The 25,244-nt window shown below is 38.4% G+C and overlaps 1 protein-coding gene across 6 annotated transcripts in view; it reads right to left on the bottom strand.

Moving 5' to 3' along the window:
* The window catches only part of PPP4R4 (protein phosphatase 4 regulatory subunit 4), a 74,787-nt gene that overhangs the window by 37,238 nt on the left and 12,305 nt on the right, over positions 1-25,244 (bottom strand). For 4 of the 6 annotated variants that reach the window (XM_036425821.2, XM_036425822.2, XM_036425820.2 and 1 more), the window contains exons 3-5: positions 17,123-17,225; positions 1,970-2,117; positions 1,109-1,182 (exon numbers count right to left, since the gene is read on the bottom strand). In XM_036425821.2, the coding sequence (XP_036281714.1) occupies positions 1,109-1,182; positions 1,970-2,117; positions 17,123-17,225 (325 nt within the window). Of the gene's footprint in view, positions 1-1,108; positions 1,183-1,969; positions 2,118-5,938; positions 6,039-17,122; positions 17,226-25,244 lie in introns of those variants that run through there. The other 2 variants (XM_036425824.2, XM_045577205.1) reach the window with 2 other exon arrangements.

Genomic DNA, 25,244 nt, shown 5'->3' with positions numbered 1-25,244 from the left:
CATAAAATCCAGAGAGGACATTTTACTGATAGGTTACTGGGTTTTTTCAACAATGACATAGTTAAAAAGAAATACATATAGGGATAATGTTCTCAGGATGAAAAACCTTTTCATTACAGAAAAAATTCCTTTCTAATTATCTTACTCTCTCATCTTAATTTATTAAAGCTTTTAGAGAAGGATGAATTGAACAATATCGAAAATTAAAAAGCAAATAACCAATTGTTATGTGTATTAAGAGTAGATTAAGATGGAAAATAGAAGAAACATTAACCTTATTTTTCAAATTTATTTTTATTGATGTCAGAGAGAAAGGGAGAGGGAGAGATAGAAACATTAATGATGTGAATCCTTGATCAGTTGCCTCCTTTGATAATAAACATAACAAAGGACTGGCAACCTTGATAGATAAATAGCACATACAAATAATAATCAATGATACTCTTAGACAATTACAAAAGAATAACTAAAAGTGACATAATATATGAGAAATATATGCTATAGATTAATTTTTAAAATTCTGATTAAAATGTCATGCCATTTTTGGACCATCAAATTAAGTTGGAACACTATTGCTGATAAAAGTCCAGGGAAACAGGCATTTTTAACGTGCTGCTAGTTAAGACTCTGAAGAATATTAATGCTCTCTGACACAGTAATTTCACTTATTTGGAAGCTATAGTTAAATGATCTGAAAAACAGGAAAAGCTCTATAGAGATGTTCATTACTGCCTTATTTTGATCATCAAATACTAAAACCAGGCTTAAATGTCTAACAAGTAAAATATTTTGTAGGTATTGTCAAATGAGTTTAAAATAACATAGGAAAATAATGCTAAATGATCACTAATGTGGCCAACAACCATACTAGTACATGGGGGGAAGCTACAATGAAAATATATCAGAATGGTAAAAGTGGCTAAGTACAGAATCATGATTTTTCTCCTTACTAATTTCTGTATTACTCAAATTTTCTATAATTACCATGGTTTGCTTTCAGAGTGGGAAATAACTTTATTCTTTTTTAAAAATACCATTTTTATAAAAAGAAAAATTGTACAGTGACTTAGCATTTGCTCCCCCACACACGCCAAAAAGAAAGAATTACCTCATGCCTTAGGGTGTCTTTGGGCAACACTTCTATCACAGACAGAAGAGTTTCCAGCCATGCGTTGCTGACACCTGATTGACACAGATAACACATGGAAATTTAATCTCACAAGTCTAGTTTCAACTCAGCCATTATTCACTACAACATTACTTAATGATAACATGAAATAATAATTACTATCATTGTAAGAAGTTTCTCTATTTTTATTTTAGCCAATATCTAGAAAAAATGTATATCTTTAAAAATAATATTGGGGAGCCCTAGCTGGTTTGACTCAGTGGATAGAGTGTCAGCCTGGGGACCGAAGGGTACCAGTTTCAATTCCAGTCAAGGGCACATCCTGGGTTGTGGGCTCAATCCCCAGTGGGGGACAAGCAGGAGGCAGCCAATGAATGCTTCTTTCTCCTCATTGATATTTCTCTCTCTCTCCCCCTCTCCCTTCCTCTCTGAAATCAATAAAAATAGATTTAAAAAATAATAATATTGGAGAGCTATCTTTACCCCAAATTGTGCATTTTTGCTGTATGTTATAAACACAAATGCTGTAAAACTTTAAAACTCTAAGAAGAAGGTGTAGATCATAAGATGAACTAATGGGTCTTCAGCTTTCAAGGATACTGAATTTCGTGGGTTTTGAAAGGAAACAGCCGGGGCTATTTTTAGTCAGACTAGTGATCAACTTTTGGACAGCATGACCCCATTCAGTTGTCCTCACCAGGCTAATAAGATTCCAAGAACATCATGACCACAGGAGTTTGAAATGACATAGGAAAATGACGCTAAGTGAAAGCCAAATGGATGCTAAATGACATTCAGAGCAATAAAGAACGACAGGAAGGCGCGTGCCAGGCTCCTGACCTGCATCCCTGTGCTCCAGGTGCAGCAGAATGGTTTGGAGGAAGGAGTGGGCATACGTGTGAACTGACACTGATTCTTCCTGCAGAATGGTCAGAAATGACACGGCAGCCGTTAACTGCATTTCCACACCTGCAACGTGCAGGACTTCCTGCACAATCAGAAAGAGTTCGTCATTATATAGGTGAGAGATCATAAATTATAAGTTTTAAAAATCCAACGTCATAGAAACAAACATAGTCACATTCCACAAATAACTGTATGACTTCCAAGAAAATGTATGGCCTGGCCAGCATGGCTCAGTGGCTGATGAACCTATGAACCAGGAGGTCACAGTTGGATTCCCCTTTGAGCACGTGGCCAGGCGGCAGCTGGATCCCCAGGATGGGGCATGCAGGTTGCAGCTGATCAATGATTCTCTCTCATCGTTGATGTTTCTACCTTTCTCTCCCTCTCCCTTCCTCTCTGAAATCAATACAAATGTTTTTTTTAAAATATATGTATGCTTGCTTTATTTAAGAAAACTATACTAATCTGCTCCTGATCACTTAAGCCATTAGACCACATAAAGTTTAAATGCCTTAGGAACTAATAAAATCAAATAATATTCCATTGCTTTATAAATGAAAATTATAAAAGTACATAAACCTTTAAACAGTGGAATAGGCATTTTTTATAAATTTCAACTTCTATTTTGCTATTTGTATTGTACAGTTTGCCATCATCTCTAGAACAACAATATCAAAGCTCAGACAATCCCGTGTGTTTTCATTACTTGTATTTCTGGTTCAAAAAATAAACATACATTTTACTTTTAAAAAAGAAATGCATTTAAGATTTGAAAATGCATTTTCCCGTTTAAAGAACTGACAGGAACATGAATTACCATAAAGTAAACTGTTACTAAAAGAAGAAATTTTTATATATAAGAATGTTTTTTAAAAATTATATTCATTGTGATCTCCAATCACCATTTTTTAAAAATCCTAAATATATATGCAAAGTTAAAGCCTACATGAGAATATTAGTTTTCAACACATGGAAAAGTAAAAAAAAGCTTTCACATAAACCTTTCAAAGATATTCTCTATACTTCATTAGATAAGAGAGAGTGTGTATGTGATATACTTTGTTTAACCAATATGACAATTATAAAATTGAATATAACTATTTTGTAACTAGCACAGTAAAGTTAGTAGTACAATGTGGAACTTGCAGCCACAAAACAAGGTTCAGATCTGTGTGTGAGCCTAAGAAACTTCATGTTTCTGCACCATTTCCTAATACATAAAACTCGAGGCCCAACGCACGAAAGTCGTGCAAGAATAGGCCTTCCTTCTCCCAGCTGCCGGCACCCGGGACCCGGGCTTCCCTCTGGCTGCTAGCAGGCACCCAGGACCCGGGCTTCCCTCTGGCTGCCAGCAGGCACCCAGGACCCGGGCTTCCCTCGCAGTCCCAGCTTCGTCCAGAAGGTAGTCAGGAACAATGCCCGGTCTAATTAGCATATTATGCTTTTATTATTATATCAATAGTTGTGAATTATAGTACTGTCCTCTTAGATATTTAAACAGAACTTATGACTTAGCAACTTGTGTAAACTGAGCATTAAATAAGGCCACTGTACATCCAAATATCTCCTCTCTACATCTAGGCTATCTAGTAGGAATCTCGCCTTGGCCACACCTGAACTGATCTCTTCCAGAACCTTCTTCTCCAACTTCCATCTCGGTAAACAGTAAATGACAACTTAGCCCTTCCAGCTGTCAGCCCAAAAATGCTGAGGTCATCCTTAACACATATTTAGCCCCCCCCCCCTGCCCCCAATCACATGACCAATCCATCCTGATCCAGAATCTGACCATTTTTCATCTCCATCATTTCCACCTGATCCAGGCTACCATCATTTCCAGCCTGAATTACTCCAATGATATGTTGACTAGTCCCTGATTCCATCACTGCCCCTAAAGAAAGATTAAGTCAGATCATGTCACTTTCCTGTTAAAACTCTCCAATGGCGTCATACCCGCTCCAAGGAAAAGGCAGTCCTCTCAATGACTTATAAGGTCCGTTCCCAGTTCCCCCTTTTGTCCAGACTTACTCATGGTTGGCTCCTGATCTCTTCCAGCCTCTGTTTAAATATCACCTTTTCAATGAGCCCTGCTTTAACCGGAAAGCCACTGCCTTGCCCCAGTTCCCACCACCCCCTTTACAGGTGTATTATCTCCATCATCCAGCATAATCATTTGTGTCCGGCCTATCTCCCACATCTAGAACGTCAGCTTCCTGACGGCCAGGATTTCTGTTTTGTTCACGCCCCGTAGCCCCTGGTCCTAGCGCACATCAGACATTTGCTGTAATGGCTGGAAGAATGGCTGGAATCTTAACCTTCCACCTAAACTTTCTGCTGTTGATGCTCTCCCCTTCACACATTATCCACACCTCCTAAAGAGTAATTGCAAGAGACTTTGGGTTGAGTCCTAAAGATTGGGGATTGGCAGAATGACACAAGGCAAAACAAAATGGGTCTCACAGAAAGGTACTCTCAGGCCTTTTACTATCATGTCATAGGTGTTCCTGCCATTGTCTACCCCAGCGGCTCTGTGGCCATGATTTAGACCGGGTACCCAGACTCCTTGGTTCAGTGGTGGGACCGCTGCCCATCATTTGCTAGACCTACAGCATGTCATTCTCCAGCAGAGGAACAATCTCAGAATCCTCAAGCATCTTGCTGAAGGCCAGCGAGCTAGGAACTGGCAACTCTAACCCTCGTGTGCATGATGCCAAATCTAAGCGCGGAATGCTTCTCACAGGCTCTGACTTTCGCTCACCGCTGCTTAAGGCATGGCTTAGTGGATCCTAAGCCTTCCTGAGGCGGCGTGGGAGATCTGGCAGTGTCACTGTGGCCTATTTTTATGAGGTATGGTAATTCCCAGAGATCTATCAAACATTAGGGTGGTCCATTAGTTAGTTAGTTAGTTAATCCTCTACAGGGGATATTTTTTTTCCATTGATTTTTAGGGAGAGTGGGAGAGTGAAAATCAGAGGAAACATCAATGTGAGAGAAACACATTGATTGGTTGCCTCCTGCATGAGCCCTGACCAGAGCTCAGGCTGAGGAGGAGACTGCAACCGAGGTCCATGTCCTTGACTGGAATTGAACCCGGAACCCTTTGGTCGCAGGCCAGTGCTCTATCCACTGAGCCAAATCAGCTAGGGCTCAGGTGGCTGACCTTTGTTTTGTTTCATTTTAAACTTTTATATAGCACGCACTAACATCCAAGTCCTTTCGACAAACAGTCAATTATGGATTTAACAGTTATTGGCTGAAAGAAAAAGAGAAGAAATTATAAGGCAGAAGCAGAAGCAGCAATGAGTCTCTGAAATGGGCCTCCCGTATCTCCTTGTGTTACTGTTTCCAAAACAAACATAGCTCCACACTGACAACCTGGATTTGGAAAACTTTTCAAAAGATTCTATGTGGCCAGGATGCGTAACGCACAGGTTTCAGAAGGAAGGCACGGCTTTATTTAGAAACATGAAGTACTTTGCGGAGAAAGACTAAGAGAAATGGTGAGGGCCACAGTGTACGTTATTCCGGTTCACATGTGTCTGCTGCTTTAAGTTCCAAGAGATGTGAGTGCACCCTTTAAGAAGTCAGTAAGTCCTGGGAGTGGGCGGACGCAAATGCTATGCACAAGAGGATGCGGCAAACTCTCCAACTTCTTATCTTCGCGCTGCGGCACTTAGTCTTCACTCCCGCAGCAACATTTGCCCCAACTATTTTGCATTTAATTTTCGAAAAATCCTCAAGTCTTATCAGGATTTGAGCTTTTCTCTTGTGCTGACTTCAACATCTGGGACTGTCCACTGTTAAGAAACCAGCACAGACTAAGAGACTTTATCACTGCTAACAGCCAATTGACTTCTAAACATGTCTTTCCGAAACATAGTACAATAAGGGTTTGATACTTACCGGTAAGTATTCTCCTCCACAGTCACCCCTCTGGACAAACATAGTGAGATCCAGACTCTCTGGGTAAATAAGTGTGCATCCTCATGGGCCTTGGAAGACACTGAAAAGTAAATGCCTCTATTGCTTAAGTGCAGGCCTTAGTGCCAGTTACCCTTCCTCTTCCGACTATGTACAGCTGGCATTCCAATGTGAATCCTCAGAAATGAAATGAGACCGTGTACAGTGAGTTAATGATGCATTTCCAAATTTCCAAAGCTATCCTGGTTCCAGGAAGGGAACTACACTAGCCTCTCTGGGTTAAACTGATTCTTTACAGTATGGATGGTGGAAGAAAGCATTTTGTAAGATAATGTAATGCAGTCCTTGCAGAGAGGAAAACTGCTCTGTCTCCAATGAACCCACATTTTATGCATCAAAAAGAGACTTCTCTTTATAATACACAACATACAGAAGCAATAAATAAGTCATTGGCTTATTTCAAAAAGAGCAAATATTTCAGATGCACACATTGGGAAGCTAAATTACCTGGTAAATACATGGTGCTGGTTAAAGGGAAAGGCGCCCTAAAATTATAAAGTATCCTGGTATATTTTTAGAAATAACATCACTAATTATTTTGAAATTAAATAACAGGGATTTAAACATTAAAATATTGAAGATCAAGGACATAGAAAATATTTGAGGATCATAAATGTGGGAATTTTTAGTAGCAATAACAGTGAACAGCACTTTCACTATAAAATGATAATATTTATAAAAGACTTTAAAACTAAATTAAATATGAATAATTGGAGAATGCCAACTCTAAGACACCTTTAACAATTAACTATGATAGCTCATTCTTTTCCTTGTCACTAACTGCCAGTTTCCCCACTGAAAAAACGTGGGGGAACTAGTCACCAGCAATGAAAATCAAACTCAGTGAGAAAATAAGGTGGAGACAGTAGACGGAATAAAGGGGAGATGTTTTACTCTTCTATCAATCTGTATTTCAGTGACTCGCAAGGTTCATGAGGAGGTACAAATGGAAATGTTCCAAAGATCTCTTTCCACTAAGGAAATACCAATACCAGTAACAACTATCACATGACTATGTAAATGTGTAATGAAGTATCCGCCGTGTAAAATCATGACAACACCAAACAAACACATTTCAACACAACTGAACTTCTAGCTAGACTACTCTGTTATTTTTACACACAATAAAATAGAATCATGTAATTTCATAATTTCAGCTTAAAATGTAAGCAGATAGTAATTTAAAATGCTGCAAATAAAAGATGTACGTATCAAAGAAATGTCAATTTACTGGATATAATAGCCCTAAGTACCCATTTCAAATGATCCATTGTAGCTATATTTAATTAGTTAAAATATTTTAGAGAAAAATTATAAACTGTTTTCTGAAGTGGGGAGAATTATAAAGTATGGCAAATTTCTATAAGCAAGTGAAAATAGGACTTTCTTTGCAGTTATTCTGAAGCATAGTAACCTCCATCTTATATAAAAACTGCTGTTTGAAATTTTAACCCTGCTATTTTGGCTTCTGCAAACCCTTGCTTTCTTAAATAATAGGGGGAAAAGAGTACTCCCATTCCAGAGAGGCCATAAACTGCCCCAGGCAGAGTGGCCAGTGCTGGCACCAGGCCAGGACTTGAGATATGGTCTCACGGCCCCTTCGCAGCACACAGGCCTTCTTTCTCAGAAGGCCCTGAAGTCTCATTCCAAATTTGGGAAATAAAGGACTAGGAAAGATATAAATTAGGAAAGCTTTCTCCATGTTTTTGCTCAAAATTTGAAAGACATTTTTCTATAAGCCCATGGTGTAATAATAATAATAAAGTGTAACTCCATTTCTCTAAGCGTTGCTTGGTTTTTCTCCGGTGTTCTGTAACAATTCAATGGTAATTTTCCCTCCTATCCTAATCTTTCTCTAATGAAAATCTAATTTTGATAATATGATTTTAACTTCATTTATAGCTATGTTAAGTACCAGCACTATACTAAGGGCTCTGGGAAATTGCTTCCCTACTTTTGAGGGATTCCTGTTGCTTATACATATTTAAGTATTCAACAAATATTTATTTAGTTGCCGAGACTGGTTTGGCTCAGTGGTAGAGCATCGGTCTACAGACTGAAAGGTCCCAGGTTCGATTCCGGTCAGGGGCATGTACATTGGTTGCAGGCACATCCCCAGTGGGGGGTGTGCAGGAGGCAGCTGGTCAATGTTTCTCTCTCATTGACGTTTCTGGCTCTCTATCTCTCCCCCTTCCTCTTCTCTGTAAAATATCAATAAAATATATTTTAAAAAAATATTTATTTAGTTAATTCAAGGCACTGTTCTAGATGCTGGAGACTTAGCTACAAGCAGGACTAGCAATGTATCTGTTAACACTGTAATTACAACAGTGACAAGAGCTAAGGATGAGAAGTACAACATGGCATTAGCATACCTAATGAGTGGCCTGATCTCTTCTGAGGACCATAGAGAAGTAATAAACAGAGAAAAGAGAAAGAAATGAGACAAAAGGTGGAATGGAGAGGCAGGAAGGCAGGAAGAGTAAGAGAGAAAGGACGCACAGCACTGAGAAGGAGCAGGGCAGCACATCCAGGGACCGAAAGGGGGTCAGTGTGCCAGGAGCACAGTGAGGAGGGGCTGAGGCTAGTGGAACAGACGGAGCCCAAACTGCAGGGCCTCAGATGGGGTAAGCCAACTAACCTTCAAACTGTATCTTAAATGCTTTGAAATATCATGCCTATTATAAAAATAAAAATGAGTCAGAAAGTAGTGAGGGAGGGTGGGAAGGGATGGAGGAACCGGCAAGGATCACTTGAGGAGCTATTGCATTTACGTGAGCAAACCTTCAATGTAGCTTGGACTAGAGTGGAGGCGGTGTTGGGGAGGGGTGGACAAGTTAGGGAAATATTTAAGATATAAAATAAACAAGATTGGCCAAAACTGGTTTGGCTCAGTGGATAGAGTGTCAGCCTGTGGACTGAAAGGTCCCAGGTTCGATTCCGGTCAAGGGCATGTTTCTTGGTTGCGGGCACATCCCCAATAGGGGGTGTGCAGGAGGCAGCTGATCGATGTTTCTCTCTCATCGATGTTTCCAGCTTCTATCCCTCTCTCTTCCTCTCTGTAAAAAACTCAATAAAATATATTAAAATAAATAAGATTGTATATGTGAGTAGAGAAGGAAGAGGTGGTATCTAGGATGACTCCCAAAATCCCGGCTTGAAAACCGGAGGAGTAACAGTGCTGCCATGTGGGGAGTGGAGAAAGCAGGTTAGACAAGGGGCACTGGAGGAAGCCCAGGGTCAAAGGGAAATACCAGGAGCTCCATTGGGACTTGTTAGCTGTGAGATGCCTTTGAGGCATTCAAACAGAGATTAAACGCAGGGACTTGTATTTACAGATCTGACCCGCTGTAAAGGTCTGATATAAATAAGAGAATATTTATTGGCTAGAACGAGATTGCCTATAGAGAAAAGATGGGTTGAAAGTGGAGATCTTACTGTAAACACACTTTCACCTCAGCAAAATAAGAGTGCTGAAGAATTCAAATTTTAAATAAAGAGATGCATTATAAGTGCTTGGCAGAGTATTTAAGTTTAAGTTTTGGACTATTCCTAACACGTCATTAGAAAACAATCTGCAGGTTAAGGATGATGACAGGATATGGAGGGGGTGGTTCAGGTGTACATGCAGAAACATTTTGGGTTAATGTTGTTTTGATATTAAATCAAGAAGAAAAAAGAAAAAGAAAAAGGAACTTCCTCTTTCAGTAATGGCAGAGCAGCTAATTCTGATCAGCTCTCCTGATGAGGATAATTTAAAAAACTTGAAAAAATATACAAATCAGCTGCAGAAAGGCATCTGGAAATGAGTAAGATTACTCATCCAAAAACTAAAAAAATATCCAACTTAGATTACCCATCACTAGCAAGATGGCCCATTACTAGCAAGATCACCAATTACTAGCAAGATTGCCCATCTCTAACCAATAACAGAATTCCAGAAAGGTTAGCATGTAATTTGGGGCCTGTCTTTTTCCTCTGGGACCATCTGCTGATTCTAGAAAAGGCTCCTTAGTGGCCAACAGCTTAACTGCCTTTTTTAGCAGCCTCTAGGAAGCGCTGGTAAGACCCTCGAATAGGATAAGGCCAATCCATCAGCAAACTGACCTTTGCAGCTTCAAAACATCCAACACTAAGATGGGTTATGTGCAGCTGTATATAATGTCTCAAAACATCTTTTCTTATGCTTATTGGCCAGTCTCTTATGCTTTATTGCTAGTGCAGTAAAGAGGCTGCCAGAAGACAAAATATTCCTTTCTAGAGGAATATATCACCCTGGGCCTCAAGCTATTTCCACAAATAATTTATTGAATTCAGGATCAAGCACACAGTCAGTAATATCCAGGCACATGAAGATATAACATGAATCAGAACCAGTAGAAGCAACAGAACACAGAAGTGCACCCACAGGAGCTCCAGGCACTGGTGTGTCTGATGAACACCTGGTTCAAAATGGTAAAAGATGCAATGGAAAAATTCAACAGAAAATTCTAAGACATAAAAGAAAGGATGTGGCAGATTTTTTAAGGAGCTAAACAAAAATTCTAGACCAGAAAAATATAGTAATCAAAATCAATCATCAGAATGAATCACAGAGACAATGATTTAAAAAAATAAATAAATAGAAGGTAGAAGACATAGAGATGCTATGGAAAGGTCTAATATGTAAGAAATTGGAGACCTAGCAAGAGAGCAGAGAAGTGATTGGGTAGAAGCAAAATTAACAAACATCTGCAAAGACTTTTTTTAAACAGATATTCTTGTGTAGAGATTTATTTGCATTTATCTAATAACTAAGCATGCTGAACATCTTTTCTTATGCTTATTGGCAATCCACAAATCATCTTTGGTGAAGTATCTGTTCAAATTTTTATTTTTAAAATTGGGTTGTTTACTTATTATTGAGTTTGTGAACTCTTTATGTTCTTATCAGATACATGATATATAAATATTTCCTCCCATTCTGTCACTTGTCTTTTCATTCTCTCAACAGTGTCTTCTGAAGAGTAGAAGCTTTAAGCTCCATGAGCCCCCTTTTATCAAAATTTCCTTCTATGGATCATGCTTTTCACATCAAATGTATAAATAAATAAATAAATAAATAAATAAATAAATAAATAACTTGCCTAATCCAAGGTCACAAAGATTTTCCTCTTGTTTTTATCTACAAGTTTTTTTGTTTTGTTTTGTTTTATCATTTTGGTTTTTAATTCTTAGGTTTATAATCTATTTTGAGTTCATTTTTGTATATGGTACAAGGTATAGACTTTTCCCCAATTGACCCAGCACCATTGTTGAAAAGACTGTCGTCGCTACACTGACAGGCCTTTTTGTCTGTGTTAAAATCAGTTGGCAATGCACATTACCCATTGACTTGTCTTTATACCAATATCACATAGTCTCAATTGCTGTAGCTGTATGTAATGTCTCAAAATCAGGTAGTAAAAGTCCTCCAACTTTGTTTCTCTTTTTCAAAATTATTTTGGCTATTCTTGGTCCTTTGTATTTTCATATGAATTTTAGAATTAGCTTGTAATTTCCTACCAAAAAAAAGAAAGAAAAAAAAGAAACTAACCTACTGGAATTTTTATTATTTTGCATTAAATATATAGATTGAAATGAGAAGAACTGGTATCTTAACAATATTGAGTCTTCTGATCCATGAACATGGTGTCTCTTTCCATTTACTTAATCTCATATTATTTCCCTAAGCAATGTTCTATAGTTTTCAGTATACAGATCTTGCATGTCATTTTTCAGATTAATCTCTAAGTATCACATACTTCAGCACTATTGGGATAGGTTAAGAGAAAGTTCAATTTCCAATTGCTTGTTTTCCTGATTTGTATATTGATCTTGTAGCCTGAAACATTTCTATATTTGGCAAATGCTAGTATTTTTCTTTTGCATTTTCTACCGTGTTTCCCCGAAAATAAGACATCCTCCAAAAATAAGACCTAGTGCAACTTTGGGAGAAAAAAATTAATATAAGACACTGTCTTATTTTCGGGGAAACAGGGTATCATAAATGATAATGTCATGTGACAAAAAAAAAGACTTTTTCTTTCTCTGCAATGTGAATACCTTTCATTTCTTTTTGTTGCCTTATTGCACTTTTTAGAATGTCTGTAGTGTTGAACAAACATGGTAAGAGCCAACACACTTGACTTGCTCCTGATCCAGGCCACCATCAATAAGGAAGTCTGGTGCTGTAGTTTCCTCACCCTCCCCTTCCTATCTACTTACACACAGTTAAAATGATCACTGTAAAGGGTGAATGGGCAAGTCACTGACCTACTTAAAGCCTTCAGTGATTTCACACCGTCCTGAGCAAGAACAACTCTTGCATGCTCTGTCACTGACCATCACTCCAACGTCTTTTTTAAGTCACAACCCACCCAGACCACTGGGTTCCAGACAAACATACCTCTTTCAATTCCCCAAAGCTCCTTCATCTTAGGAGCTTTGTGCTGCTCTTTCCGCCTGGACCACTCATTCCTGACTCTTCAAAAGTCTGCTTCCTCCCAGTCTTCAGATTTAAGAGCTCCTCAGCAAGGCTTTCTTTGGCCTCCCAACACACAGTAAGCTCCTCTGTCACTTCCTCCTGGTACTTACACTCACGTGCTATGTCATGTCTCTTTCCCACTCTGAACTGTAACCTGCTTGAGAGCAAGTTCCCTCTTTTGATCACCTCTAATTTCTCAGTGCTCAGTGCCAGCACACGAAAGGCACTCAGTAAACATTTATGTATGAATCAAAGTGCCATTATCATCACTCACTCACTTATAGTACTAGATTGCTTTCTGTAAGATTAACTAAGAAATTATGTCCATGGCAAAAGTGAGAAAAGTGGCTCTGCAGGATTTTTTTTTTTTTGTCGTTTTACCACTTGAAAGTAACGACTCCTAGAAGCAAGGCAGAACTGAAGAAAGTGCTAATGATAAGTATAAATATTTCTTAACAATAGCTTAATATAATGATTTTAAAATGAGTTGCACATATGTTTTATAATTTGACATGAGGTGTTTAAAAGTTTAACTGCCTACATTATATAGCAAACCCTCTTTAACACTCATTATTATTGCCCCCATTAAGTCTTATCCAGTTACTTAATTCTTCAGCATTTTTAGATATAGACAGAATCACACAATTAAATACTCTCCTATGCTTATTCTTCAGTTGTTTTCCATATAGTTTTTATGCCTGCTTGATATACAATCTAATCAGAGACTGAATTCATCTTTTTTGTATTTTTTAGTACAGGGCAAGATAAATGAGAATCCTAAATAAAGGATTGCATGTTGATTAACTCAAGAAATGAATGAAATTATTTCATTAAATAAAGGCTTTCTTAGTATATATATTCATTAATATACATTTTCTTTATAGTATTCATTTATTCAGTTTACTATGCTATGAATTAATTTTTATTACTTTAAAAGGTTATTAGTAAAGTCATCTTTATAACTCAGTTATATAGTTTCAGCAGACACATTTGATTTTCATATAAATACTAGAGGCCCAATGCATGAAATTTGTGCACTGGGGGAGGGAGGTGTCCCTCAGCCCAACCTGCACCCTCTCCAATCTGGAACCCCTCAGGGGATGTCCGATTGCCTGTTTAGGCCCGATCTCTGTGGGATCAAACATCCCTTTCACAATCCCGGACTGCTGGCTCCCAACTGCTCACGTTCCTGCCTGATTGCCCCTAACTGCTTTTGCCTGCCAGCCTGATCACCCCCTAACCACTCTCCTGCCAGCCTGATCTATGACTAACTGCTCCCCTGCTGGCCTGATTGTCCCTAACCGCCCTCCCCTGACAGCCCAGTCATCCCCAAATGCCCTCCCCTTCATATTCCCTCTTTATTAGGTAGGGTTTTTCCTTTAACATATTGGACATCCCTAACTGGTTTGGCTCAGTGGATGGAGCGTCAGCTGCAGACTCAAGAGTCCCAGGTTCGATTCTGGTCAAAGGCATGTACCTTGGTTGCAGGCACATCCCCAGTGGGGAGGAAGGGGGGGTACAAAAGGCAGCTGATCAATGTTTCTCTCTCATAGATGTTTCTAGCTCTCTATCCCTTTCCTTCCTCTCTGTAAAAAATCAGATTCCTTTTTATCTTCCTGGCTGGTGTGACTCAGTGGTTGAAACCCCAGGCTGGCGCTGGAAGGGGGTTGCTCCGTGGGGGCGCGCACTCCTCCCAGGCTGAGACCCCAGGCTGGTGCTGGGAGGGGGTCGCTCTGTGGGGGTATGGGCCCAAGGCTGCAGGTGTGTGTGTGGGATCACTCTGTAGGGAGAGAATTTGTTTTTGTTTTTTATAAAGGGTCAGGAGGGCCTCTGGGCAGTATTCTGCCAGGCCACTTATGCTGCCATGTCTCAGCAGCAGCCCTCTCTGGGACTGGGCGCTGCCATCTCATGGCTATGGGTGCCGCCATTTTGTCACAGAGTTACGGTTAATTTGCATATTACTCTTTTATTACATAGGATACTCTATAGAAGAGTATATAATATTCTTTACACATTTCCATGAAATTAATATTGGGGGAAGTTATTTAACTTTATTGTAACCTCATTAGCAAAATGATTTTTTCAAAATAATTTAGAAACCTAAAGGTCACTACTCTCTATTCTTCATTTTTTATTTTTACTTCATGAAATTCTGGACATTCAATACTTCTGTGGGCCTGATTTAGCTTGCTCAACACAGTGTTTGTATAGCATGCTCAATATTTTTAGCCTTAAATCTAATTCACTTAATATGAAATAACTTCATTTTTAAGAAAGAAACATAAATGTGAGAAACACCCATCAGTTTCCTCCCATATGCACATTAAACCTGCAACCTAAGTATGTGCCCTGACCAGGAATCAAACCATCAACCTTTTGGTGTTTGGGACAACACTCCAACCTACCAAGCTACCCAGCCAGAATAACTAGAATAATTCTTAGTCAAGAGGACCTAACTCTCTGCTCCTTCTAATGTTGTTTAATTGGCACTTCCAAGTGTTAAGCTAACAAGCATAGGTCAGCTAATATCACTAGAGTAGAATGTAAAATTAAACTTAAACTATGTGGACTTAATTCCATTTAAATTATAGCATGATTCTGGGAAAATAGGTATGAAAAGGCTTGATTCACTTTTGAATCACATGCAATGCTAAAATAAACATAATAAACATTTCAATTAATCCTGGTAACAAGTAAAAAAAAAACCTCATGCTGCCAGGATATAAGGGTGGGTATCTTGTAAAAATAACATGGTACATCCCTACATCTAATTTAACTCATAGTAACTGGAACCAGCTATATATGCCTATCTATGCCTAAAAATAAAATGCAGGGTACACTAATAATCACAGTACTTTAAACACATGTAAATTAATTTAAAAGTTAGGGAAAAGTTACAACCAAACAGAAAGCCAAAGTAAAGTACGAAAAACTATTAGCAAACATAATCCCCATTAGTAGGTAACCTCTCTGACCCCATTAGTAGGTAAGCTTACTGAGGACACATAGATTGTTGTCTGTTTTGTTCATTCAAGTTCTTAAGAACCTCATTTGGCACATAGGCACAAATAAATAATAAATCTTACATATTAAACATTTAACATTATATATTAACTAGAGGCCCAGTGCATGAATTCATGCACAGTGTGATCCCTTGGCCTGGCCTGCAGGATCGGGACAAAACCAGCTCTCCAACATCCTCCAAGGGGTCCTGGATTGCAAGAGGGTGCATGCCAGGCCGAGGAACCCCACCAATTCACAATTGGGACTGGGAAGAGAGGAGGGAGGTTGGCCAGCTGGGGAGGGACCACAGGAGGGCTCCAGGGCATGTCCGGCCCTATCTTGCTCAGTCCCAATCGGCCAGAACCCAGCAGCAAGCTAACCTACCAATCAGAGCATCTGCCCCCTGGTGGTCAGTGCACGTCATAGCAACTGGTCGGCTGGTCAATTGTCTGCCCCCGGTGGTTAGCGCATGTCACAGTGAGTGTTTGATAGGCCTTAGCATATCATTAATATACTAGTAGCCCTGCACACGAATCTATGTGCCAGTAGCTCTCTGCAGGGCCAGGCCACTCTGCACCTGCTGCCCAGAGGCTCTCCGCGGCCCAGAGGCCTATCCGCAACTGGGTGCGGAATGCTTGCCTCGACACTGGGGTGATGAAGCAAGCATTCCTGCAAACCACTCACTTTGCCCACACTCAGCGGCCACCTCCCCAGGAGTGGGGGACTCCAACAGGGCTTGGAAGACTGGGTGCTGCCATCTTGTGGCTATGGGCACCGCCATCTTTTGTGATGGAGTGACAGTTAATTTGCGTATTACCCTTTTATTAGATGAGATTACATTTTGACTGCTTGAACAGCCAACCCGTTGACTGGACACTTAGCATATTGGACTTTTATTATATAGGATAATTCATAAATACTAAATAGAGAAAAGAATATTCTATTAGATCAAATATTTTTTGTTTATAGTAGAAAAACTAGTTCTGAAGAATTTAGGAAGCAATAAAATGAATATAAAACTAAAATTGTGATGGCCTAATTCAATCTTTATTTGATGATTCTTTAGAAGTCACACCATAGGGTCATTATGAAGAAAATCAGTGAAATTATATATTATCAATATTGTTGAATACTATTAATATAAATTTAACTCAACAGAATACCAAATAATATAGATTAACCAAGTAACATATATGCTTATACAAATAGCCCACAGACACAAACAATAATGTGGAAAGAAGGAGGTAGAAGGGGGCAAAGGGAAAAAAAAATGGAAGACATCTGTAATACTGTCAAAAATAAATAAATAAATTTTAAAAGACAGCTATGATTTTGTAAAACTAAAATTTTTCTGAGCTACTGAAAAGATAACCTCATTAAAATGTCTCTACTCAGAAAATGACTACAGAAATCTTGTTTCAACTAAGATCATTTCCATCAACTAATTCCCCTGAATATTTTCATCACAATACAAAATATGTATCATAATACTTTCTCCACTCGTTAAGGTACAAAAGATCAGCCATAAAAAGCTCTGAAGTTTTCACCTGACAATGAAAAAAAATGGTAAATTCAAATCTCATTTTGCACCAACTTACTCTAACTTTTGGCAAGACTCTCCGGAGTGTCTCAGCAGGGTTCTGTCGCATCAAAAACGGGAGATTTGCAATCACACTTGTTCCCTGGATATCTTGACCAGCACTTACAGAGAAAAGACAAATTTAAATTTGTAATTGTAAGCTGAATACCTAGTTTATGACTATAAAAAGTAGATTAATTTGAAAAATCGCTGCTTTAATAACAAACACTAAAACTTTGACAAAGTGTTACATTTCAAACACCATCACTTAAATACAAAAATAAAACCAAAACTGAGATTTCATTAAGTAAATCTTATAAAATTGCATGAAAATATTAAGCCCAGGATAAAACCAAGATTAACTTTTAAGTCTAAAAGTGTTTAATATTATTATTAAACACTTTAAAATTCTTCCTCATTTTTTTTCGTGTGGCTTACCAATTTGCTATACTATCTAAAAAATATAAATGGAAAATTTTCAACATGGTAAAATATTAATAATCATTACAACAGGAATAGCAACAAAATCAACTACACAGAGTCATACAACTTCCTTCTGTTATAATAAAGTTACTATCTGTGGCCCTAGACTGACTCTGTGAGTTGCCAGAACTTCTTACAGAAATACTCAACATTCTTACAGGTCAGTAGGGTATATGTATACTAGAACAGTATCTTTTTGACATATTATTCATTAGATCACTAAAGCTTTACCAAAACAATCTCAGTGATGCTATAGTGGTCTAAATGCTTTAGAAAAGATGTTCGGGTTCTTCTGAAAAACCAGTTCCATGCAAATAATTCTTTGATTTTTAAAAAACATAAAATGACATAAGATTTCCAAGTACCTGAAGTATGTATGTGTGTGTGTGTGTGTGTGTGTGTGTGAGTGTGTGTATGATGCTAGTAAATGTGGCACTGCTATTCTGATACCAATTTAAATGCTAATTGCTGATGCCATATTTATATATTTTAATTAAAATTATTTTCATTTAGCTCTTCAAATGGAACTATTTGTTATTATATGTATGTTAAGACCTTACTATGGTTTTTAAAGTTTTATATTTATTTGCTTCGGTTTTATACATTCTGTTAATAAGAAGCAGATTCTGATTCGAAACAAAGCTACAGAGCCATGAAGGAAGGCGTTTGCCCTGTTGTGGTAAGGCAGGCTATGAACCAAGGGCAGCACAATAGTCCACTACTGTCACAACTCTCTAAGTGAATATTTTAAAAGACAAAAGTCAAAAAGGAATGGGACTGAAATAAGGAACGCATGCCAAGATGGGAAGATGGTTGAAAAAAGGAAATTAAAGTTGCATATAAAATTACTAGTTGTAGGGGGTTGAATGGTGCCTCCCACCCCATAAAGTATGTCTCTGCCCTAAGCTAGGTTTCATGATGTCATCTCCATTTGAAAGAGGACTTTGAGATGCAGAGACCATTCTGCGTTATCCAGGTAGACCTCAGACCCAGTAACGGGTGTCAAAGGAGACGCTCAGAGGAAAAGACACAGGCAGAAGGCAGTGTGACCACAGAATAGAGAGTGGAGTGGTGCAGCCACAAGTCAGGGAATGCTGACCACCTACAGAAGCTGAAGAGGCAAACAACAGCCTCTCCCCGAGAGCCCTGCTGACAACGCTGTTTCATATGACAATGTATGGCCTAGAGTAGAGGATCAGTAAATGTCTCCTAAAAGGATGGATAAGCTCTGGCCCAAGTGACTCCGTTGGAGCAATGTCCTGTACCCCAAAATGTGGCAGGTTCAATTCTCGGCCAGGGCACATACCCAGGTTGTGGGTTTGATCCTCAGTCAAGGTTCAAACTTCTCTCTCTCTCTCTCTCTCTCTCTCTCTCTCTCTCTCTCCTCTCTCTCCTCTCTCTCTCTCTCCCTCCCTCCCTCCCTCTCTCCCTCTCTAAAAATCAATTCAATAATTTTTTTTAAAGGATGAATGAATGGATGACTCACTGGGTGAAGTTCCCACCGCTGCACACCATTTTTGAAATGACAAAATTATACAAATGGAGCAGAGAGTGGTTTCCGGGGGTTAGAGATGGATGTGGGAAAAGATGTGACTATAATAGTGTAACCTGGGTAATGAAAATCTTAACTGTCTTGACCATATCAATGTCAATATACTGGTTGTAATACTGTACTATAGTTTTTCAAAAATTTACTTAGGGGGATGTTGGTTAAAGAGATCACTGGCATTTGTATTTTTTTTTTTTTACAACTGTATGTGCATCTACAATTATCTCAAAATAAAATTTAATTTTTAAAAAATCAGTCAATGTGATAGATTTTTAAAAAAATACCTATGAACATCTCAACAAACACAGAAATCTGACAAATCCAACATTCATTCATGATTTAAAACTCTCAGCAAACTAGAAGTAGAAAGGAACTTCTTCAGCCAGATCAAGGGCATCTGTGAAAAACTTAGAGCTAACACATACTTCCCAGTGAAAGAAGGAAAGCTTCCTCCCTAATCATGAACAGGACAAGGATGTTCACATTTCCACTCTTATTCAACATTGTGTTGGAGGTTTGAGCGAGTGCGATAGGTAATAAGAAGAAATAAGAAGCTTATGGATTGAAAAGGAAGAAATAAAGCTGTAATGTACAAAACAGCCAGTACAACTAATACCAGGAAGTGAGTCTAGCAGTGTGACAGGATACAAGATCAAAAAGAGTTTGAGAAGGTGATATATATAATAAGACAGGTAAAGAAGGCCCAATATACTTTTAATGTAAGTCCCTAAAAAAGAAAACCTAAGCAAAGGAAGCTTTTTAAAAATGTTATTAAAAACTCTTTCTTGAAATTAAAAAAAAAAAAAGATTCAAAAGAGCACACCATATACCTGAGAAAATCAATCCAACAGAACTGAGATACATTATTGGACTTCAAAGGAAAAGAAAAATCCTTTGGGCATCCAAGCAAAATGAGCAAGTTACTTGTAATAGAAACAAAATCAGATTGGCTTTAAACTTTAACAGTAATAAAATATTAGAAGAGCAAATAACAACTGATAAGTGATGATGCTTACTGTAAACAGAACTTGAAAAAATAAAAGCAATGAATCTAAACTGCAATCACCATAATCTCTATCAACAAACAATCTAGAAGGATCCAAGATGGCAGCAGAGTAGGTGGAAATAACACTCTCTGCCTCTCAGGACAACGCTGTAATTAAATTACAGAACATTCAACCTGAACAACCAACTGAAGACTAGCTGAAGACTAGCAGAAGTCTCATAGCCAAGGATTTACAGAAGTCTTATAACCAAGGATTTACAGAAGGCACAACAAGACTGGTAGCAAAGATAGAGATATAAAAAGCTTTTCTTTAAAATTGCAGAAGGTCCAACCTACATCGACTGCATGCATTCACTACTTCGGTTTTTCCTGGCAACAGGTCTCCCCTTCATAATGATGTTAAAGGTGATATGGCAGATACAGTTAGCAGAGGTGGAACAACACAGCCGACATAAATGCATCTGGAGGAGGCGCTGGGACAGGTTGTTTATCAGACAAAAGAGCACACGTGGCTGTACGTTAAAGTAGGGCACTAAGTGTGCATACCGGGGATTTCTTGGGTGCTGTGTGCCTGCTGCTATCTCCTGCTGACTTTGGTCCCAATCAGTATAAATAAGCCAAATATGTGCGAACCTATGCCACCAACCACTGAATGGAAGAAATCCCAAAACAATCAGCTTTGGTTTAAGTCAACAGTATAAAATTCATGTCGTTGCTATTGGATATGGTACATGTAATTTTAAAATAAATGTCTAATCAATATTTTATTTATATAGTATGTTATTTTATGTTTTACTAGAGGCCTGGAGCACAAAATTAATGCAAGAGTAGGCCTTCACGGCAGCCGCTGCCTGGATCCCTTCCTCACAGCCGCATTAGCTTCCTCTCTCCTGTGGCTGCAGCCCTGGCTTCATCTGGAAGGCCATCCGGTCTAATAAGCACACTGTGCTTTTGTTATTGTAGATTTTTATAGAATAAGCTTCTTAGACTTCAAATCTACAGCTTTCAACTGAAAGGCTCCAGGAACAAGCATCCTGGCTACCCTCTGAGCTGCTCCTTGTTGCCCGATTCTGCTTTCTCTGGGACATGCTTCTTTCCTAAGACACTGACTCAGAAACAAACAGACACAAGCCCACTCCCAAACCATTCCTCTAAAACCAGAAAGAACTGGGTGAATCATCTACTCTGTGCACTAGTGACTAAAAAGGAAAGAGGAAGGGGGAAAAAAGACTAGTTAGATAAATGAATTTAGGACAGCTGTCTTTTAAATTCTAAATTAATGTTACTAATTATTTTATTCCCATTGGGAGATGCGCCTATTTTAAAGAGCCATTTATAGTAATATCTTAAACCAAAAAAAAAAAGTCAACCCACTCAAGCATTTTTTATGATAATAAAGAAATTTGTAGTCTTCATTGTCATCCCAGCTCCTGCCACTGTCATAACTAAGAGCTACTTTTGATTCCCTCTAATCCAACAATGTTTCATTCAAATTTTACATTCTCCAATGCTTAGCACAGGGACTAGCACACAGAAAATGTTCCATAAATTTTTTATTTAACTTCAATTTGTCTCCACATCAACAACCATTTTCAAAAGTTGGATCAATCATTACCTGGAAATGTTCCATTTCTAGAATCTCAAACTCTGATCCCATTTGCTGCCGATAAACCCTTACCTGTCTATTTTTGCATTGATAAATATATTTGTTATTCTTATCACATTCCTAATCCTTCAACTGTTTCTGATTCTCTAGTTTCTAATATTCCTCTTAGCTTTACTTTCTTACTTACCAGCCTGAACATCCTGACTATTACTTCAATTACAGTCCCTACTAATGACCTTGCTTCTTCAATTCTCCTCCTAACAATAAAAATAGTATCAAATATACTATTGCTAGGTATAATAATAATAAGCACCTTACTTGCAGTCATCTTTTTAAATTCTCACAACAATTTTATGAGATAGATTAAATATTATTATTAGCTCCATTTTATAGATGAGCAAAATAGGGCTTGGAGAGATGAAGGTACTTGCCCGAAGTTACCCACACAGCCTGTACAACTCCAAAACCCATGCACAAACTACTTCACAACACTGCCTCTCTTCCAACCTATGCATCCAGCAATACCAAACCCACCCACCCACCTGCTTTTTCCATCCACTCCTGATCCTAAGCTATGTAGCACTACGAGAGGAAAATGTGTACAATATGCTACTTAATGCTTTTAAAAGCATAATTTTTTTAAGAAAGCTGGTTCTCAATGATGCTGGAAGTAAACAAAATGATAACGAATTTGTGAGAAATCAAGAAAAGCCCAGAAATTCTTGGTATATCATATTGACTAAAGAACTTTCAGAAACATTACTTTGGGTCTCTAAAAATGCGGCAATCTGTGCTAGTTATGAAACCCGGGCCCTTCCCCACAAAAAGAATGAGCTGCATGTGAGAACAGATCTAGACACGGACAACATTGTCTTTCTCTGTTCTGATATATGAACCCTGCTTCAACCTTCTCGGAGCTCAAAACCTAAGGAAAAAAACAGATTAGCACGTGAGAATCCTGGCTGCAGAGCAAAAAGTCCTCCTTTCCTAGCCAGACAACCTTCATGCTTTACTTAATCCTAAACCAGTCAGGAAAGGAGAGAGGGAGGAGCGTATGCTACCAGAAATGAACACAGCATAGTCACCACTAGAGAAATTAACCTGAGAATCCCAGCTCTGCTACTGATCGACTCTGTGCAGGATCGGAAAGGGCTTGTATATGCAGAGTCTGCAGTCCCAATCCTAGCAGCTCTCATCAAAATCAAAATACAGCACATAAGCTGACACTGCTTGGATTTCAACGATGAAGCAGATGCCACAAAGACCTTGCTTTGAGTTTGCAATGAAAACTAAACTTTAAATAGTTGATATTTAATTATTTCAAAGTAAATTATTAAGTAGTTTGATTTCATGATAGGACAAAATTAAGTGATTAGCTTAGAGCAGTGGTCGGCAAACTCATTAGTCAACAGAGCCAAATATCAACAATACAACGATTGAAATTTCTTTAGAGAGCCAAATTTTTTAAATTTAAACTCATCCTAACGCCACTTCTTCAACATAGACTCGTCCAGGCCGTGGTATTTTGTGGAAGAGCCACACTCCAAACAGCCGCATGTGACTCTCGAGCCGCAGTTTGCCGACCACGGGCTTAGAGAATTAAACTTCCAAGAAAGACAAAACTTTCTTTTAAGACAAAATGACTCAAGAATATAAAGCAGAGAATACTGATACCAATCAATAATGTAATTTTTCAAATGTTGCACATTTTCATTACTACAAAGTTAAATCCTTAATTCTATTAAATCTTCAAAATATCACCTCAAAGGTTTACATAGTTAGAGAACCATTCAACTCTGCTTGTAGACATCATACTTAGAATCAGAGAGTATATTGTTGAATAGCACCAAAGAAAGAATAAAAGAAAAATTAAGATTTAAGTGTCACTACGTGCCAACCAAGGCACTTTATACACATTTTCAAATTCATCTTGATAATGTATATATACAATATATTTCTGTCCTTACTTGACAGTTGAAGAAACAATCCCAGAAGAAAAAAAAAAAGTGATTTACCCGAAGTCATCCAACTACTAAAGATGAGGGGCAGGGTTCCAATCTATGATTTCTAAGTTCATGACCGAGCACCAGTGTACCACCTAGGATCGTAGTCCTATCCTAAGAAGCAGCTGAGCTGTCAGCCTAAAAATGTCTCTATGGTAATAATTTTTCTAAGAGAAAAGTTTGCACATAAATTACTTAGTAATATTCATGTTAAAATAAATTCATTTACCAATAATTTCTACTACATATCTTTTACTATCCAATGCCATGTCAACAGAGTGGGCTGAAGTTTCATGTCCATTGGGAAGAGACAAACACCGCTGTTCACTAAAGCAGTCACAGCTCTACCCAGGGCGTATCCCTTTGAATGGCTCTTCAACTTCCTAGATCCAGAACTGAGCTCACTGCCCGCCCCCCTTTTTACCAGCAGAGATAGAAACAGCCCTCCATTCTCCAGGCACCCAGCTGAGAAGTGTATCACCCTCTCCTTCCTCCCTCACACTTCTCTGCAGGCCTCACAGCAGTGTATGGGTGAGCACTGTCCTGGCCGGTTCTGGAGTGAATGAACTTGTTAAGGGGCAGACACACCTGTTGAATTAATAAATCTTTCCTTATTTTTTTTTAATTTGAAATTTTTTCATATTCTATTTCAATATTAAGATTACATTTGTTGTTAACTTCCATATGTTCTTAATCTATTATACATAGGTGGATAATTATTAACACTCAGTATCAATTATACATATATATTAGTATATATACATAAACACATGTGTTTATATTGAGGTCACAATTTAAAATGTATTCCTTACTGTGAGTAATGGAAACAATTTTTTTGAAAATCATTGTCCCACAGTATTTTGCAGAGTAAAAGGAAATATTACTAAGGCCTGCCCTAAATATATGACCTACAGGAGGAATATTGAAAGGTATGTAAATTATGAGTTCAGGGATAACTATAAAAAGTTAGAAGGTTTCTGGAAACATTGTTACCTCTCCCTTTATTTTTCTAATCGGCCTTTCAACTTCCCCATTAACAAGTGGCAGAGAGAATAATTTTAAAAATACTTTTAAAAGTATATAAATATAGAGCACAACAAGGGAAAGGGCTTGCTAAGAAGACTGGGTTGCATAGCAGCTAACCCAGCAGGTGAGGAGCCAGGAGAGGGAAGAGGACAGGAACTGGCAGCTGCATAAAAGATGAAATGAGGCCAAGACCCCGGAAGCCGCAGGAAGGAAGGATGATGAATAGCTGTGAGAGGAAGAGGACAGACCCAGGTATTAAGCTATAGAAGTCAGGCGGCCTGAGTGTCCCATAATTCAGGTGCTATATATCCAGGACCTGCTGTTTGTTAGGCACCGGCTCTGGACTCTCCAATACAATCTAATAATGCTTTATATCTCGCCATAGAGTTTGTCAGGCAACAAATTACATATCTGGCACTGACCTATGCCCTGAGCAGGGATATGGTGGTACAGATAGACATGGCCTTA

The sequence above is a fragment of the Pipistrellus kuhlii genome, unplaced genomic scaffold (assembly GCF_014108245.1).
Source record: "Pipistrellus kuhlii isolate mPipKuh1 unplaced genomic scaffold, mPipKuh1.p scaffold_m20_p_85, whole genome shotgun sequence".
Taxonomy (NCBI): domain Eukaryota; kingdom Metazoa; phylum Chordata; class Mammalia; order Chiroptera; family Vespertilionidae; genus Pipistrellus; species Pipistrellus kuhlii.
Note: the sequence above shows the minus strand (reverse complement) of the source record. Positions and strands in the feature narration are given on the sequence as shown.